Consider the following 17569-nt stretch of genomic DNA (forward strand, 5'->3'; position numbering starts at 1 on the left):
ATTGTTGTCCTTCTCCTGATATTCGTATTGCAGTGAACGCGCCAGAATAAATGGCGTTTGGCCCTATGGTGTAAGTGAGAAAAGGAGCACCACTCATTTCTTGGTCACAAAATGTTTAATATTTATCATATTATTTGTTTGTAAATTTTAAGTTTCGACGTGGAAAAAATATAAATATATTTTTATTTTATTTTATATAACTTTATTTCTTCTGTTACTTTCAAATTATACGTCATTTTGTTTTATTCTTGTTCCAATTTCTGCATGATTTTGATTTACTGTTGAGATGGACGCGATGCTAATGATGCCAGCGCTAGGATAATACTAGTAGCTCGCGAGCTAAGTATACACACGTACGTACACACTGCGCTCGGGCTCGCTCGGCTAGCTTAACACACAACTAACTGTAAGCTAGCCAGATTAGCCATGAACAGCGAGCGCAGCAAATTTGAGCTCTGTAGCTGTCACTTACGAGTGGAAAACAATGAAGGTAAACACGTTCTTTTTTGTCTTATATACAGGGATGTAGTTTTGCAGTTTTATATGGCACTGCAAATGCCAGGTGGTGGTATCCTAAAACACTAGAGCGTGAGTGAGAAACACATTCGCATTCTCGGCTCGGGTTGCGGGTCCGGTCCAAGAGCGCAGCGGGGACGATGCGAAACGAATGTCGCCTGGATGGCCATGGCTCGGCCTCTCGTCGGCGTCGGGCGGTAGGCCCTAGATGAGGATTGTCCCCTGTGTGTATGCACTGCCACTGTGCACTGTGCTTTTGGATGTGTCTCCGTCCCTTACACGGATGTGCTAACTGCGGCAGGGAGCTCTGAATACCCCGGAATGAGGGGACGGGATGTTGCATTTTTATACATTTGAGCATGTGTATTGTGGTGGGATGAATCATGTCAAGAATGTCTCCCAGCTAACGACTTAACGTTAGTACCTATTATGTGACTATTCATTCATCAAAGTAACCTTGTTTGTGACTATTCATTATGTGACATAGACCTCACATTTTAGACAACTCTGCAACTTTAGCAGTTTTCCTGACTGGAGGAATTCAAGCAAAGAAGAAGGAAGTATGAGACACCTCCATTGCTAACGTAACTGTCTGCATAACTATACACAGCCCAGTCGCTGTACATGGTATGTCGCGACAGGCTGTATTCGCACAGCGTAATTACAGCGTCTGCTCGGGCTACTGTCTGCACTAACTGCGACGTACCAGCAGCCCCAAAACGCGTAGCGTAATGGGGCTGCGCACTGTAGCATTCAGGATCATGACAGGGCCAGGGGTAGTATCGCGAATAAATATCAACTTAAAATCAAAAAATTTCTTCAATTTGAAGACTTATACCGGTGAAGTTGAAGTGTTGTACTGTTGACAACAGGTAACGTGCAACGTTTGGTTCTGCCAATAGTCCCTTTCTGTTCGAATTGATGACTTTAATAATGTGACTCGGTCGAGAAAAACCTGGGAGAGCTACACTGAAATGACAGCCAGCGCATGCACACACAGACATCTTATCCGGTCAATGGATTTGAAATTTGTGCGCATGTGATGTGCATATGTGTGTGCATGCGCTGGCCGTCAATTCAGTGTAGCTCTCCCAGGTTCCTCACATTAAGTCATCAATTCGAACAGAAAGGGACTATTGGCAGAACCAAACGCTGCACGTTACCTGTTGTCAACACTTCAACTTCCCAGGTCTGTAAGTCTTCAAATTGAAGAAATTTTTCGATTTTAAGTTGATGTATCCGCGATATACTACCCCTGTCATGATCCTGAATGCTACAGTGCGCAGCCCCATTACGCTACGCGTTTTGGGGTTGCTGGTCGCAGTTACTGTCTGCACATGCGTCTGAGTAGAACCCTAGTCAATTTCTGTTTGATTTGTCACACCTTCAAAATTTCAGGATTTGTTCAATTTTTGCTGAACTGTTCCTCGCATTTTGCTGTTTTCATTCAAACAAATGTGTTTTTAGGGACTTCCCTTTAAAGCATGGTCAGGCAGCTTCGCAGCAGGCATGTAATCTAATATGAATGACTAAATGGCAAAAGCAGCAGTTTTCACTGTCTGCATGAAACTTGGGAATTTCGTGAGGTGGTAAGATTTGTTTGAGGACGATAGCTGTAAATTTCTGGTATCGATCAGTGAACTTGTGGTTCTACTGGAATCTTCAGCATTTTTCCTGTATGTGAGTGGGATTTCATAGAAATTCAGTGACGAAATATTCAAATGTACATATTAACTATGATGAGGTGCGGGTCTCTCATACGCAACTATACTATGACTTTGCTAACTGTCTGCACATGCTACATGAAACTGAGTAGACTCTAGTCAATTTCTGTTCATTTGTCACACCTTCAAAATTTCAGAATTTGGTCAATTTTCACTGAACTGTTCGTCGCATTTTGCTGTTCTCATTCAAACAAATATGTTTTTAGGGACTTCCCCTTACAAGCATGGTCAGGCAGGAGTGAATTCATGACTAAATGGCAAAACCAGCAGTTTTCACCATCTGCATGAAACTTTTTGGAATTTTGTGAGGCTGTAAGATTTGTGAAAGTATGATGCACGCAAAATTGTTTTTTTCTACACAATGATTTGAGTGTCAGAAGCAATTTACGAAAGTTCCATGCTGTGAAAACGGCTGTAGGCTCCAATTCGCAAAAGTTTTATGAGGGCACTGTTGTGAATGTTTCTGGTTATACTTTTGTATCTTTCAGATGTGTGATTGATGTGTTCACTGCTCAGAGAGAGTTTTGACAATGACTACAAGAAAGAAATCTTCAGCGTAAGTAAAAGTAGCATGCTGGCTTTTGAAAAAGCATGAAATTTTTTTTTTCCTTCTTTTTTTAGCGAGTTGCAAACATGAAAGATGAGATAATAGGAATGATTCAAAATTTGATATCTTAAAGATACCAACTTGCTGGAAATATTATTATGCTGAATGGTAATATTGAAAATATTGGTAGGGGTATAACATTAAGAATATTGATGTTAGTAATTACATTGTTTTTTCCTTTTTTTATCATTTAAACAAACCAAACATACAAAGAAAGTGAGAAGGTTGTGATGTGGATTATATCTGGTACTAGTGACAGCAACTCTATTCTGTATGTTTGTTCATTTGTTTGTTTGTTCATTTTCCATCTGAGAGTATGTGGATTCTTACACCTTTTTTTTTTTGCTCCAAATTTTTGCACTTTGTTGCTCCCATAGACCAGCCAAAGATGAGGACTTCTATAGTTCCCTGGCTGCCGACATCAATGCGAGTGAAGAGGTCAGTAGAAATTAAAGGTAGTGGGGTTTACCTCTTGTCCTCCCCCTCCCCCCATGCCATTTACATATGTGCATTTACGTAAATGATTTACGTAAATGATTACCGTACTGTGTGGATCATTATTTGATTTTAAGTGATTGTGTTATGAATTGATTGGCACTTATGCTATCATGTTATGATTTGATAATCATACTTTTTTTTTTTTAATTCAGATTTTTGGGGATGGTATAGGAGTCAAAGTATCTATTTTCTCTCCAAAATTCTTTCAAATTAGGAAAATAAATTGGTCATGCTCATATGTTGTCTATTTTTTGTCATTAATTTGCACAAAATTCTCACTAACCATGACTTTCTGCATGATCGTTGTGAGAGTGGTTCACAATGTATATCACAATTTAAGAAATCAAATGCAGATTTCCGTCAAAGTAAATAAAGTTTATGCATAGATGAGATATACTCAGAAAAGAAGGGTAATTGTTTTTTTTAGAAATCTCATTATTGATATTATAGTTTTTTAAAGAGACTTATAATTTCATAGATTGCATCTGTTGATACAATTCGTGGCTACATTCAACTATTTGAATGTGTATTCTGTAGTTTATACTAATGGATTTCAATTGTTTGTATTTCAGGACTCCAGTGTATCAGATGCCGATGTCGCAGCCCTCACAAAGGCATTGGCTGTAAGTGTGGAAATAGTCTTATCGTACATACTTGTAGCTTACTTTAAAAACGATGTGTTTGGGCTAAATATGTCCAGCCAAATCATGATCATCATCTACTCCTTCTTGTCCTTCCCTTTCTTCCTCTTCTTTTCTTTACTCACTCTCAATAGGAATCGATCTGTCCGTCCATCTTTTAATAGATTGATCTATTTATCTTTAAATTCATCTGCACGTATGTTTCTCTTCTGTTGATATATGTGACCGTGCATCACAAAATGAACAAAAAGTCGCATGCAGTGAATTTGTGTGAGGACTGAAAATAGGTGAAATTGGTCAATCTAGCCAATCTTAAGTTTTTCATATTTTCTGAAAGAGCAAGTCTTCTTCTACATTATGTTAAAGTTTGGGATCATAAAACAAACAGGAAACTGTGTTTTTAGCAGTTTTTCTCAAGCGCTTTATTGTAGAACAGTGTGATTAGATGTTTCTAATAGAGTCCCCTTTTCATTTCTTACAAACCCTGTATACGCTCATCATTTTCAACTCTAATAACTTTTGAAAGGATAATGCTACTGCTTTCAAAGTTGTCATTAATCATGAACAACATGTGTTAATAAGGCATGCCTAATTTCAGCTTAATCTGATAATCCCTTCATTATCATTGCTCCTGTGGTTAACACCCTGTTTTTTTATTTGTCTGTGTTTAATTCACGCCCTTGCCAGGATATGGATGACATGGATGATGCTCTGTTTAGCTCCTCCCTGAAGCCCAAGAAGAGTTCTGCTTCCACCAAGAAGGATAACCCCAAGAGGGATCCCTCGCCTCTCTCGAGGACCACGCCCAGCCCTGCTGGTCTTGGTAGGAGGGATACTTTCACTATAGACAGTGGCTTGGAGGAGGACGACATCTTCAAGACCCATGACTTGGGGAAAAGGGATGGCAAAGGTACAAGTCTCCACCATCTGTATCCTTATTTTTTATTTATTTGTGTGTGTGTGTTGTGTGTGTGTGTGTGTGTGTGTGTGTGTGTGTGTGTGTGTACATACATGATGTGTATTTATCTACTTGTACATCAATTTTCTTATGACATGCTTGTTTACTTTATTGCAAGTCTTAGAACATTTGCAGCATTGTGAATATTTCATTCACAAGAATGGAAAACTGTTCATTGTGCCTGAATTCGGTGCTCTACAATAGATGGTTCAAACAGCTAAGCAATTTTTAAGTTAAGGTCTTTATGACAGATACTTGTTTGGCATTGTTTCAACTGATTTAATACCAGTGACTTGTGGCATATTAGAATTCTGTGTTTTGTTTTTGTTTTTGTTTTTGTTTTTGTTTTTTACATGCACTGCAAGTATGCTGGAATGATTCTGCGAATGGACTCAAGTTTTTGTACTTGTTTTTCCACCACACAAATTTCAAATTGGTTAACACGACTTGTTTAAAGGGGGAAATAAAAGACTTGATATCATTTTTGTTGCGACCAGCAGCCCCATACGCATAGCGACCAGCAGCCCCATACGCATAGCGTAATCGGGCTTCGCATTGTAGCATTCAGGATCATGACAGATTTAGTATCGCAGGATAAATGTCAACTTAAAATCCCAAAAATTCTTCAATTTGAAGACTTACCAATTAAGGTGAAGTATTGAAAACAGGCTTCGGGCAACGTTTGGTTCTGCCTGTAGTCCCTTTCTGTTCGAATTGATGACTGAATGTGACTCGGTCGAGAGGACCTTGGGAGAGCTACCATACACTGAATACTACAGCCAGTGCATGCGAACACATCACATGTGCACAAAGTTCAAATCCATCAACGGATAAGATGTTCGTGTGCGCATGCGCTGGCCGTAGTAGTCAGTGTAGTAGCTCTCCCAAGGTCCTCTCGACTGAGTCACATTCAGTCATCAATTCGAAAAATAAGGGACTATTTGCAGAACCAAACGTTGTTCGAAGCCTGTTTTCAATACTTCAACTTAATTGGTAAGTCTTCAAATCGAAGAAATTTTTGGATTTTAAGTTGCCATTTACCCGCGATACTAATTCTGTCATGATCCTGAATGCTACAATGCGAAGCCCCATTACGCTATGCGTATGGGGCTGCTGGTCGCAGTTAGCTATGCGTACAATGGGCTGCATGCTGCTGGTCGCAGTCAGTGGTTTCGTACAATATTTATCGACGCCGTACGGCGACGGCTCTGGTACGAAACCATTATTGCATGATTACTAAGACATGAGAGCACTTTGGGGCGAGTAATTCTCACAGACAATGTACTGTAACGTGAAACACAAACCAAGACAAGGAAATTCAGGGAAACTTTTGAGGTACCAAAACTTTTTATTATCTTTAAATACTGTGTGTCTTTCTTCTCTCCAGGAAATTTACCAGAGGCTTCAAAGAGAGATGAAGGCGAGAAACCATCTTCGTTGTCTAAAACCGCCCCTGTCAGGTCTAAGCCTCAGTCGAAGGCATTTGACTTTGGAGGTAGGTGAATGCATCTCAATTCCTATGGCATTATCATTAATGTGTCATTTATTGCCCATGGTCATTGGTGCATATTAAAGTATGAATGAGCATAGCTGTATGTGTGTCTATATGTTTGTATTTCTTTTTGAACGTGTATGATTGTGCCAGTGTAATTTCTAAATGCACTGTTGTACATATACTCTTCAAAATATTAAATAGCTTTGCAGCCCTCAGTGAGTGAATCCCTCCCAAAGTTTGTCAGAGTTGAATCTGTAGCCAGACTTTGACATTAACTTGTCTTTGGTAGGAGTCATTACAAAGCACAGAGAGTTATGTTTAGTTTAACTTCAAGAAAGATTTGCAGATGATTTGACAATTTTATAAAAAATTCATTTGTGGGGTTATTCCGCTAACTTAAAAACGAAACGAAAAGAAAGGGTTTACCTTCGTCTCATTACTACTTTGTTATTCTTGAGGTGTAGCATCCTTGATTAATTCTCTTCTTTTCAAATATTTCTTTGCGAAATCTTTTCAAATATTTCACAAATAGCAGAATGTCTGGGCTGAAATATCATACAGTAAACATATACGAAGCATGTACAATGTAATTAAGATACAAGGTATATGTAATAGCTATGGTATGTTATTGTATGTTGTTGTCACATGCTCAATGAAGATGTGGTAAATGATAATAAAGAATGGAGAAGATAATTAAGTGGACCACGTAAGCACCATTCTGACTCTCTCTCCCAAAATGGTAGAATTTGATGAGGATGACCCCCTGGCTGGCCTGCTGTCTGATGAGGATGAGCCCAAGCCCAAGAAGAAAACAAGCAAGATATCAATGAAGGCTGGGGCTCAGAAACTGAGCACTGATGCTGGAGGTGAGAGCCAGAAAGCTCAAAGTTCAGGGAATACATCAATTTTTTTTTTTTTTTTTTTTTTTTTTTTGGGGGGGGGGGTCTTTTTTAGGTTTGTAGAAGCTAGAATGTGACAACTGTGTATTTGATCTGTTGTTTTGTAGCAATATGAAAACACGTTATGAGAAATTTGCAAGTCATTATTTCTGTAAGGCAGCTTGAAATTAGAATAAGAAATATTGACAGCTGTTGATGAAAAATGAAATCTAGATATGGTGTGTGTTGCACTGCATTCCTGCTCTTCAGAAATTCTAAAAATGTTATCACTCTTAACCCAATGAAGATGGACTGATTTCGCTATAACACGTATTTCCCATTCACCCCAGCCCAAGAAAACTCGGGACTAGTCTTCAACATTTGAGATGATTTTTTTTTTTCCCCATAGCGCTTGACCTACTATTAGAAGGCTGCATGTCTTGCATGCAGGACTGATGTTTTTAATCACAATCTATTTCCATGTGTCTTTATTCCAAAAGCTTCAGATCCCACTCCATCGGTCACCCAGAAGGGGAGTACTGGTGCCAGTCCAGGTGGGGACAGCATCCCGGAGGACACAGGACCGGAGAGTACCCCAAGGGGTACGTTAATGCCCATGCTGAATCCAAAGGCATCCTGCCTCCCGCGCTGTAGCTTTTATTGCATATACAGTTTACTGTGCAGTGTGTTTATTCGTTTGCGAACTTTGCAAGTTGACCAACATTTGGAAGCTAACAGCTTGTGAAAAATTTTGCCGGCAGTAACACAAATGCATTGTATATTGTCTCCAAAGTGGAGAATCAATGTTTCTCCTAAAAAGGATGATAATTATTTCTCAGTTGGTTACTGGTTCTTCATCACAACTTCAAGTACGTGCAGAATTGTTTTTCAAGTCCCAGTTTGCAATATATTCACTGGAAGTAGATGGCATATTCAGCAAAATATTCGCTTACTTGTATCATGCATGTGTAATAAAGACAAAAGGAATACATATGCACTTAGCTTGGTTAGAAGTAGAGAGTTTTTAACCTTCTTGCAGAGTTTTCCTGTTCCCCACAAAAACTTTCTGAGATGTATGCTGATGCTGTGATTGTTTTTTGTCGAGCCCACCGGAGGTGAGGGGAGACTAAGGGATCGCCTGCGGCGTCTGTCCGTCCGTCGTCCCGTCCGTCCGTCGTCTGCCTGTAATGCTATAAAAACTTCAATAACTCTGTACTCTGGGCTTCAATTTGAATCAAACTTGGAGGGAAGAGTGGTCATACAAAGTTTTACCTTTTACTAGGTATGAAGGTCACCTCAAAGTTAAAGGTCACAGGCAGGGGTCAATGAACTTTTAGGGCCCAATGTTACGTTTTTAGGGCGCTTTTCGATTATGTGCCTCACATTTCGTATTGCTCACATCTGCAGAAAAGGGAGCCAAGGGAGCAGGAAAGCAAACCGCCAAACAGAGCAGCAAGAAGACCGACGACATCGACTTTGGTGATGACGATGATCTCCTTGGCGGGCTCGGCTTTGATGAGACACCGAGGGGTGAGTGACTTGGCCATTTACATGATTCCTTTTCCAGATGATGCCTTAGGCATGTGGCGTACAAATTTGTAGCAAACTTGAACCGAACACTCTGTCTCAATAATCAGTTTTCTTCTATCTTGCATTTTCGTATTCATTCCTTCATTTTTCATTCATTTATCAAGAATGATGATGAAACACAACAAGGCTTGACATTAGTGGTGTCCTGATGGCCTACACCCATTTAAGATTGGTGTTGGGCCACCAAATCTATCTTTTAGGTGGCCTGATCGGATAATGGATTGTTACTTTTGCTATTATTCTGGGTCACTGCATGTCTCTTTTTTTTTTTGGCCACCAAAATTTCAGATTTAAACATTTGTTGCTTATTTTTGTGTGTGTGTGTGTGTTTGATCAGTACCAATGCTTGGAGCTTTGTTACATCACGGCGCAGTAGAGCATATTTATATAGTAAATGTGCTATAATATAAATTTGTCTAATTATTATTATGATTTTAGTGGCCCAAAAGGGCCACCAGACAAGAAATAAACTGTCAATCCCTGACATACATGGTAACCTAAACATAGGGCAGAAAATGATTCTGCAGCTCTGTGCTGTTTTTGTGTCCTGCGTTACATGTAACAGAGAATACTTAGGATTTAGCAGTGTCACCCTGCTGCTGCTATGTGATTAATACCCCCGCCTAACAGCACTAGTGAAAGACAAGAAATGAAACATCACACATATTCTCACGAAGCATCAATATTCACATAAATTAACTAATGTATTGATTCATTGCTTCTCACCTTTGATGTTAGTATGGCATATTGCTTTGCCATGGTGACAGCACATTTTCATGAATATCATACCAAAATGTTATGGAACAAACTACTCTCTCAGGTTTTAAGCAATTAAGCTAAAATTCAACTTATAAATGTGATTGATGTAATGTGTGGTTGTGCAAGACACTTTTCGTGTTGTGCAGCAGTATCAAATATTAATTTGCCATGGTAACAGCAAATTTTTATAGAAATGATTCCAAGAAGGTATACGTCACATGTATTCTTATTTCTCACAAAGAATCAATATTCACATGGATTAAGTGATGTATTGACCCATTGCTTCTCAATTGCAATAACTTATAGATAAATAAGATGACAATCATGCCTAATGAATGTTGGCCGAGGAATTTTTTGCCTGAACAGAAAAAAAAAGAGCAAAAAGAAGTTAAATATCATAAAATAAAATCATTTTAAAAAAATGGTTTTAAATAGTCACTATAGAGTTTATACACAGGGTACCAGTAATAAGGTTGCTATTCCTAACTAGCAGCCAGTGGACACTGAAGTAATGGTAGCTGATGCCAACTACTAATTACTACTAGTTTATCATTGGATCATATGTGAGGAATGTGTCTCTTTTTATGCAAAAGATAAGGATTACTCTACAACCCAAAACGTTCGTGGGATGAAATTTTTGTGAATTAGGCCAGACGGTCTTGTTCACAGCATGAATGGCCACTAGCATTCTATGTATTGTGCAGAAAAAAAGGTAAAAAAACAAACTTTTGTGTCCATTTTACTTTTGTGAATCTTGGCTCCTCCCAAAATTCACGTAAGTTTCATCCCAGGTAAAAAATTTATGGTGTACAGTATATGCACAATTTTAACGAATGCTCGGTAAAAACAAGTTAACTGGTCATGTATTTCGGAACAAAAAGAAAATGAATAAACAAAATAAAGAAAACCTATTAGGTACACTTGTGAGCTAAAAAAAAAAATGCTGTCACTTACGTGTAGATATACACATTTAGTAGATCCCTATTTCTTTGGTGATAACCTCTCAAACATTACATTGTTACTCAGTGATTTACCAGTGGCAAAATATGTAGCGGTATCATTAACTTACAAGGAGTTTTGAGCCGTGTCTATCATCTCAAGTTCAAACAGGATTCATCTGCTTCTGCCTGTTCACTCGAGGTCATTTCTCACTACATCTGACATGCTAGTCTTCAGATTGCCTGCTGTTACAGTCCTGTCTTGACCTTTCCTCAGACCAATACTCATGCTATCATACAGTTCTTTGGCTTCTGATCTATACTGTGAAAAAGAAAATATGTAGTCTGTATTCCTAGCAAATGTTTGGTCACAATTTAGCAGTCTTGCCTGGCAGTATTAAGAGACAACCGCTTGTGTCTCTTGTGGGAAAATCCAAGCGACCTTTGGGAAACAGTTGTGGAAAGCTCAGATCCTCTGCATCTGGTATCTAAGTACATGTTTTGAGGTTTCTTCCCTTCACCTGGTGCAACATTAAGAATCTTGTTATTGAAGTCCTTTTCCCGAATGCAAGAATCCAGTGGCATGCCACTGAACTTCGATCTCTCATCTTCTTCCATAGCTTGTTCGTGATTGTCTGGATGTTCTTTATCTTTCTGGTTGTTATCTCTTTCATGGTTCTGTGTATCTTGCAGTCCATGCTGTGTGATTTCCTGAGCTTACTGGTGTTGTTCGTCATATTGCACATTAGCCTGTTTCCCATCATCTTCACCTATAGACTCCCACAGGTCTTTGTCATATTGAAAACTGTCTTCTCTCCAATTTTCATTAGTTATGACATCATCATAGAGAGGATTCTGCAAGTCATATTTCAAAGTGTGGTGAGCATTCCTCACCTTTCTGGGTCGAACTGTCTGAATGTAAACATGACCTCTGTAAGCCAGTTTCCTCTTCACCTTGACTGTGACAAAAGTGTCTGAAATTGGGACACGTGGCAAGATTGATGCCAGCTGTTCAGGTTTAATTATACATTTACGACACATCCATGTACAGCTTTCTGCTTTCCTCTAGGCAGAGCTAGAATCTTCATAAATGGTATTATGTGCTATATAAGAATGGTGATAATAATAATAGTAATAATGATAATGATAATAGTAGTAGTAGTAGTAGTAGTAGTAATAATAATAATAATAATAATAATAATAATAATAATAATAATAATAATAATAATAATAATGATAATAATTCTTGCAATAAACACAGCTTCAAGAGAATTTAACCCTGCAATCTGCTGAGGAACACTATCCAATTCTAAACCATTGGCTACTGCTAGAGGAGGAACTGTATTTCCTTTCATATGTCTATGACAAGACAAGCAAATGTATTCAAAGCCATCGACTGATATTTTAGCAGTTCTGTATTGGAAATGTGTATATTGATGGATATCTAACAGTTTGACTGTTGTCCTTCAAAGAAGTCGGTTGCATGATGTGCAGATGGTGTCGGACCATTTTTTACTTCTTGTTTGAATTGAATTAGTGCATTTTGGAAGGCGACCTTTTTCAACTTGCATACTGCTTGTTGCCTTTGGTTTCTTGCTGTCCTTATTATGGCCAATTTCCTCCTCTGTGTTGCTGGCCCTTTTGCTTTGTTCCTTTCTTTCTCAGCTTCTGCCGTCTTCCTTATTGCTCTTTTCCAATCCTGCTTCGGCTTATTCCTTGCCAGCTGTACCAGTATGAACGCTCTCCTCCTATTCTGAGCAAGTCGTTCTCTGTTGTTCCTCTTTTTCCTAGTATCATATGTCAGGAGATACACATATTTTTGTTATGATATGATGGATGGTTTGTCTGGTTGTGCACAACTCGTTTGCTTCTAGCAGCCTCTTCTCACAAAAAAAAAAAAAAAAAAATAAGAGGAACTATTGCTCATGGGGCTCTCAATCACCTCCCTGTCCTGCACAGAAAAGTCGACCAGGCGCACCAAAGTCGATGAGGAGCAGCTCGCAGCCAAGGCCAAGGTCAACGAACTGTTCGGGAAGACCAGCATCCTGGACAAGCCACCGGCCAGCAAGGCTCGGACCAGGGAGTTCCATCTGGACGGCAAGTACAAGAAACCTCAAACAGGTGCACAGAAGGATTTTATTCACCAGTGAATTCCAAAGTGGTACCAAAGTGAAGATTCATAGGCTTAGTGAGACCAAGGATACCCTTTTACTGCAGATTTCACAGAGTCTGTCCACTGAAGACCTTGCAAGAAAAAAGCCAGAACCGAAATCCAACAGTCATCATGATTTTAAGTGGAAAACTGTACTATACAATTTATGGTCTCTATATGATTGTATGATATACATGGTATACTGACTATGTGCAGAGTGTTCCAGGTATGGGTGGTAGTAGCTCAGAACATTCTCAGAACCTGTGCCTGTCAATTTGTATTTTATCAACGCTTATTGTAATGTGGAATTGTTCTCGAGGGAGGAAAGATATTATTGAATCGAGTATTCTGTAAGTTCTTGTCACAAGTCATCCCAGAATGAATACTCAGACAGGTCCTTGTAAGGACTGCCGCTTTCAATGCACCATGAACATCTGCAATTTATCCCAGCAAATATCATAGTGATTGTGCCATTTTCATATACATGTAGGCACACGAACAAAGTTGTAATTTCTCGTCAATTAACCTCAACTGACCTGAGATGACTCCAGTTGACCCCCAATGTGAACTTTAACCAAAGAGGCAATATGCCAGTCGGTAATAAAGTGCTAATGCGCAATGTGCACTGTACAGTAATATTGTTACTTTGAGTGCGCACAGGGAGGTCCGCCATTGGTTTGAAGTGCACAAGTATGGTTTTGCCCTTAGCAGTGACAGTCAACGCTCCGCGGTAGCACCGCAGCAGCCAAAGAGTGCAGACTTGGGGTACACCTTGCACAATTGTTCTGTGTCTCTTTGTGATCACAGACATCCTATGTACATGCAGTTCGCCCTCTATAGGCAATTAGTATGTAATCTCTTGGACTTAACCCCCTAGCTCCTGCCTCCAAAGAGCCCAAAGAGGAGGACTTCACTTTTGGGGGTTACACTCCATCAGCGGTGGTCTCTACCAGACCAGACTCGGCTCCTCCAGGCAGGAGGTCTGTTAGGTAAGGAGTGCCCTCACCCAGGATCTTTTGCTGGTTTTCATCTTATTTTCCCCCCCCCCCCTCCCCCCCCCCCCGCAAGTAATGAGTTCTGTTGGTCGTCGTCTTCTAATGACTTCATAAATTTCCTCCTCCTTTATAGTGTGCAAGCTGAAATTTTTGTGAATTTTGAGATTCACCTTTGAGCTGCAATGATAATAATGTTCAAAATCAAAATGGGGGAAAACCACAACCCATGAAAGTATATGTGACCCGCTACGACAAAATGATCCGAAAGTCGGGGGAGGACAATTTTCTGAAAATGGCATGACATTATTCCCTTACTCTTCTACATTGATTTCATATATACAACCCTGTAGCACAACTCATAAAAGTACTTGGTTGCGGAGATATCGATGAGTTTATTAGCGCATGTCAAGTGGTTGAGAAAATCAGAGTTTCGAGAAAAACACCTTCAAAGTTTTCATTCAGACGCTATCATGATCAAGGGGAGACGAGACAGTTTTCACCGCTTGACAATAGAAGGCATGCTCCTAGCGACCTCTGCGATGTATGTTCATTCAAGCTTAGCGCCAGTGGTCTGCGCACGACCAATCAGTAATCAGGATGCCACGCACTGACCAATACGATCACTCCGTCGTTGCTAGGGGCGGAGTCTACAGTGTAGCTGCGGCGCTAAATCCAAATCTTCGGACAAGTTTCTCTTACGTTGAGAGTCGGAAAATCATGGCCCAGAAAAATGCTGATTTCTTGCCTTTCCTTTGATCATTTAGCTTCAAAATTTTGGCAAATGATAGACAAAACATTAGACTACAAAATCATGCCGAAAACAGAAATCCAATTGTTTTGACCAGTTTTGATGGTGCGACTTCAAACTCGATTTTCTCGCCTCAGCCGTCAGTGACTTTAGGATCCTTTTGTTGTAGCGGGTCACATATTGTTTCAAGCCATACTGTCAGTGCTGCATGGATTGTGGGCAACTGGTACTACTGTGTGTATGGTCTCGTCTAGTATGCTGCCTGTTGCATTTGACACACACCAATTTGTGAAAGTATCTGTGACAATTTTACTATGTACAGCAGTTAGGAAATAAATATACTACAATGAATTTTATTTTCATTGTACAGTTGAACCTCTCTTATCCGGCCTCCCTTTATCCGGATCTCTCTATTATACGGATGCAATCTCGCCATGATTTTTTTAAAAATAATTACGGGAGGAAAGGGGGATTCCCAACTCCTTGAGAACTCCTACACAAACACACATGAATTACATATTATTTCCAACATGATAACATACATTACATCAAATTTCCTTCCAAATTGCTTACCTTCAGACATTTTAACATCCCCAAACATCCCCAAATGTGACAATGAAAAGGTTGCAGTATACACATTACTACATGTGATACTACAATGGGCTACATCAGTACATGTGTATGTATATATACATGTATAAAGCATTGAGTCTCCCTTATCCGGCCAAATCCCTTATCCGGATGAGCCCCGGTCCCGACTTGTCCGGATACGAGAGGTTCAACTGTACTTGTCAAATTCTAACTACTATCACATTTCCTTTGCCTTTTCCTCTGTCTGCTTGATAGCAAAATAAGGATGATCAATTCTAGTAGAAAATGAGAAGTGCATTCAAACACAATAGCTGGAATATATTTGACAATGCAGATCTAGCCCTGGGTTTATGAAAAAAAATGCATGTGACATATTGTGTAGACAGACAGATTTCCAATGATGAATGCATGCTGTCATGCACATGTGCCATGTGTGCTTAGTTCACACTTATTTTAGTCTGTGGACTAAATCGTCGCTGAGAATGAGGAGGGTGTTAAGGTGCCTCGAACACTATGGCTGTAGTGGCAACTTAAAGGGATCGTACAGTTTTGGTTGAGACCTAATTTCAGGTTTCTAACATTTTTTGGTGAGATAATGAGAAACCTCTTATGAAATATGAAAGAGCATGTAATTCTACGAGGGATTCAACGTTTATTTGATGAAAATTGGTTTTGAAATGGCTGAGATATCAAAAAAGAGCGATTCTGATAAAGTGTGGGACCCACACTTTATTACGATCGCTTTGTTTTACTTTGTTTTTGGATGTTTCATTCATCCCAAACCCGATTTTCATCAAATAAACTTTGAATTCCTCTTAAAATGGTATGCTCTGTACTATATCATAAGTGTTTTCTTGGTATCTCGCAAAAAGTTAAAAGCCCAATTCTCATCTCCACCAATACTGTACTATCCCTTTAAGGCCCTTATCATTCTCAGCCGACGAAATGTAAACCATGGACTTCATTGATATTGCCTTCAAAAATTGATGCAAGTAACGTAGAAATGTAAACCCAAGGGCAATTTTGTGTTCGAAATGATTGAATGTTGAGCACAAGAGAAGAAGTAAAGAAAGAAAGAGAGAGGTACAGTGTAGGAAGAGAGAGACATATCCCACATGATCTGGTGGTAGGTAAATATGGGTGATGCTGTCAAATTCGTAAATTTAAATCCACCAGATTTGCTGAAAACAAAGAGGATGATGATGACATCTTTGGTAGCTCCACCATGGATCACCCCCGGAGACCCGGTGGCAACACCAGACTCTCCTCCGCAACATCCAGCCCTTCCAAGTCCGCCAAGATGGAGGAGGATAACGATGATGATTGGCTGAGTGAGGCCGCTGGACTCGGGTCGACGTTTTCTTTGACCTCGAAGCAGAAAGCAACGACGGCTAGCAAGAAGCAACCTTCCAAGTCTGATGTAAGTGACAGGCCCTAGTGTAATATCATCACGTTCCAAAATGAAGACAGTTAATTTCCCGCTTTCAATACATGGCAACTAGCCTTTCTGTGTCGTACATGAACTTACGGCATTTGGGGCAACATGGGAAGTGCTGTTACATAACCAAAAAAGAAAAAAGAAAATGAAGAAAAAAAAAAAGGAACAAGCAAATTCTGGTTCAAAATAAGTCATCAGTTAAAACAAGATCCAAAGCTCAGCATAATGTAGCACAGTTTTCAAAGTTTTGTTTCTGTCGTATTTTCTTTTTCCCTCATGCTCAGGGGGAGTTATCATTCATTTTCTTTCATTTGATAGCAAGTGTTTGAAGTGTTTAACTTTTCATCTCATTGATAAGGATGGCTAAATCAAAATACACATTGCTCTTGATTTTCACCACTTTTTTTTGGTCAAATATCCTGCTATGGTCTATCACTGGACACATTTTTGCCCAGTGCTGATAATTTTTATATCAATAATCTAACTTATCAAAATTCATCTTCTGCATTTCAAACAAACAGTGTATATACTTGGCTGGTGGTTTGTTGAGTTAGAAAACAAATCTGTGGAATTGATTTTCTGTCTCTCCATGTTGATAATATGCAGGTAGATGTAGACAAAGTGCCAGAAAAGTATGCAGCCCAAGGTGGGCAGAAAGTGGCAGGGAAGAAGGAGGAATCAAGCAAACCCATCCCCACCAAAGACACCACCAGGGCAGGAGGAGGGGTTGCTATGGAGACACCCAAGAGACCCGCATCAGCGGCGGACTATCTCGGCCTTGGCGGTGATGAGATTGATATTGATTCCATTTCACCGTGAGTCCAATGTATTATTCTTTTTTCGTATAGAGGAAAAAGGAAGTCAGATCGTCTTACAATGTAGATATCTAAATGTCCACTACGTTGTGTTTATTCATCTTTCTAGTCAGGCGCATTGTGACACCATGCTTTAAATTTTATGTTCACCAGACACAACCTGATTGCAGAAATGCATGGAAAGAATTATCAGATACCTGCTGGCTAATACCATACAAAGATCTTC

The 17569-nt window shown here is 39.6% G+C and overlaps 1 protein-coding gene across 1 annotated transcript in view; it reads left to right on the forward strand.

Annotated features, from left to right (window-relative positions):
- Positions 1–401: 401 nt before the first annotated feature.
- The window catches only part of LOC139709270 (uncharacterized), a 32924-nt gene continuing 15756 nt past the window's right edge, over positions 402–17569 (forward strand). Inside the window, exons 1-13 of the mRNA XM_071621219.1 lie at positions 402–490; positions 2729–2796; positions 3225–3285; positions 3918–3968; positions 4674–4896; positions 6332–6439; positions 7183–7305; positions 7818–7919; positions 8725–8851; positions 12577–12725; positions 13634–13745; positions 16267–16510; positions 17135–17343. Of these exons, the coding sequence (XP_071477320.1) occupies positions 2771–2796; positions 3225–3285; positions 3918–3968; positions 4674–4896; positions 6332–6439; positions 7183–7305; positions 7818–7919; positions 8725–8851; positions 12577–12725; positions 13634–13745; positions 16267–16510; positions 17135–17343 (1535 nt within the window). The 5' untranslated portion in view covers positions 402–490; positions 2729–2770. The remainder of the gene's footprint in view (positions 491–2728; positions 2797–3224; positions 3286–3917; positions 3969–4673; positions 4897–6331; positions 6440–7182; positions 7306–7817; positions 7920–8724; positions 8852–12576; positions 12726–13633; positions 13746–16266; positions 16511–17134; positions 17344–17569) is intronic.

The sequence above is a fragment of the Diadema antillarum genome, unplaced genomic scaffold (assembly GCF_040938485.1).
Source record: "Diadema antillarum isolate AM-2024a unplaced genomic scaffold, OU_Dant_1.0 seq00001423_RagTag, whole genome shotgun sequence".
Taxonomy (NCBI): Eukaryota; Metazoa; Echinodermata; class Echinoidea; order Diadematoida; family Diadematidae; genus Diadema; species Diadema antillarum.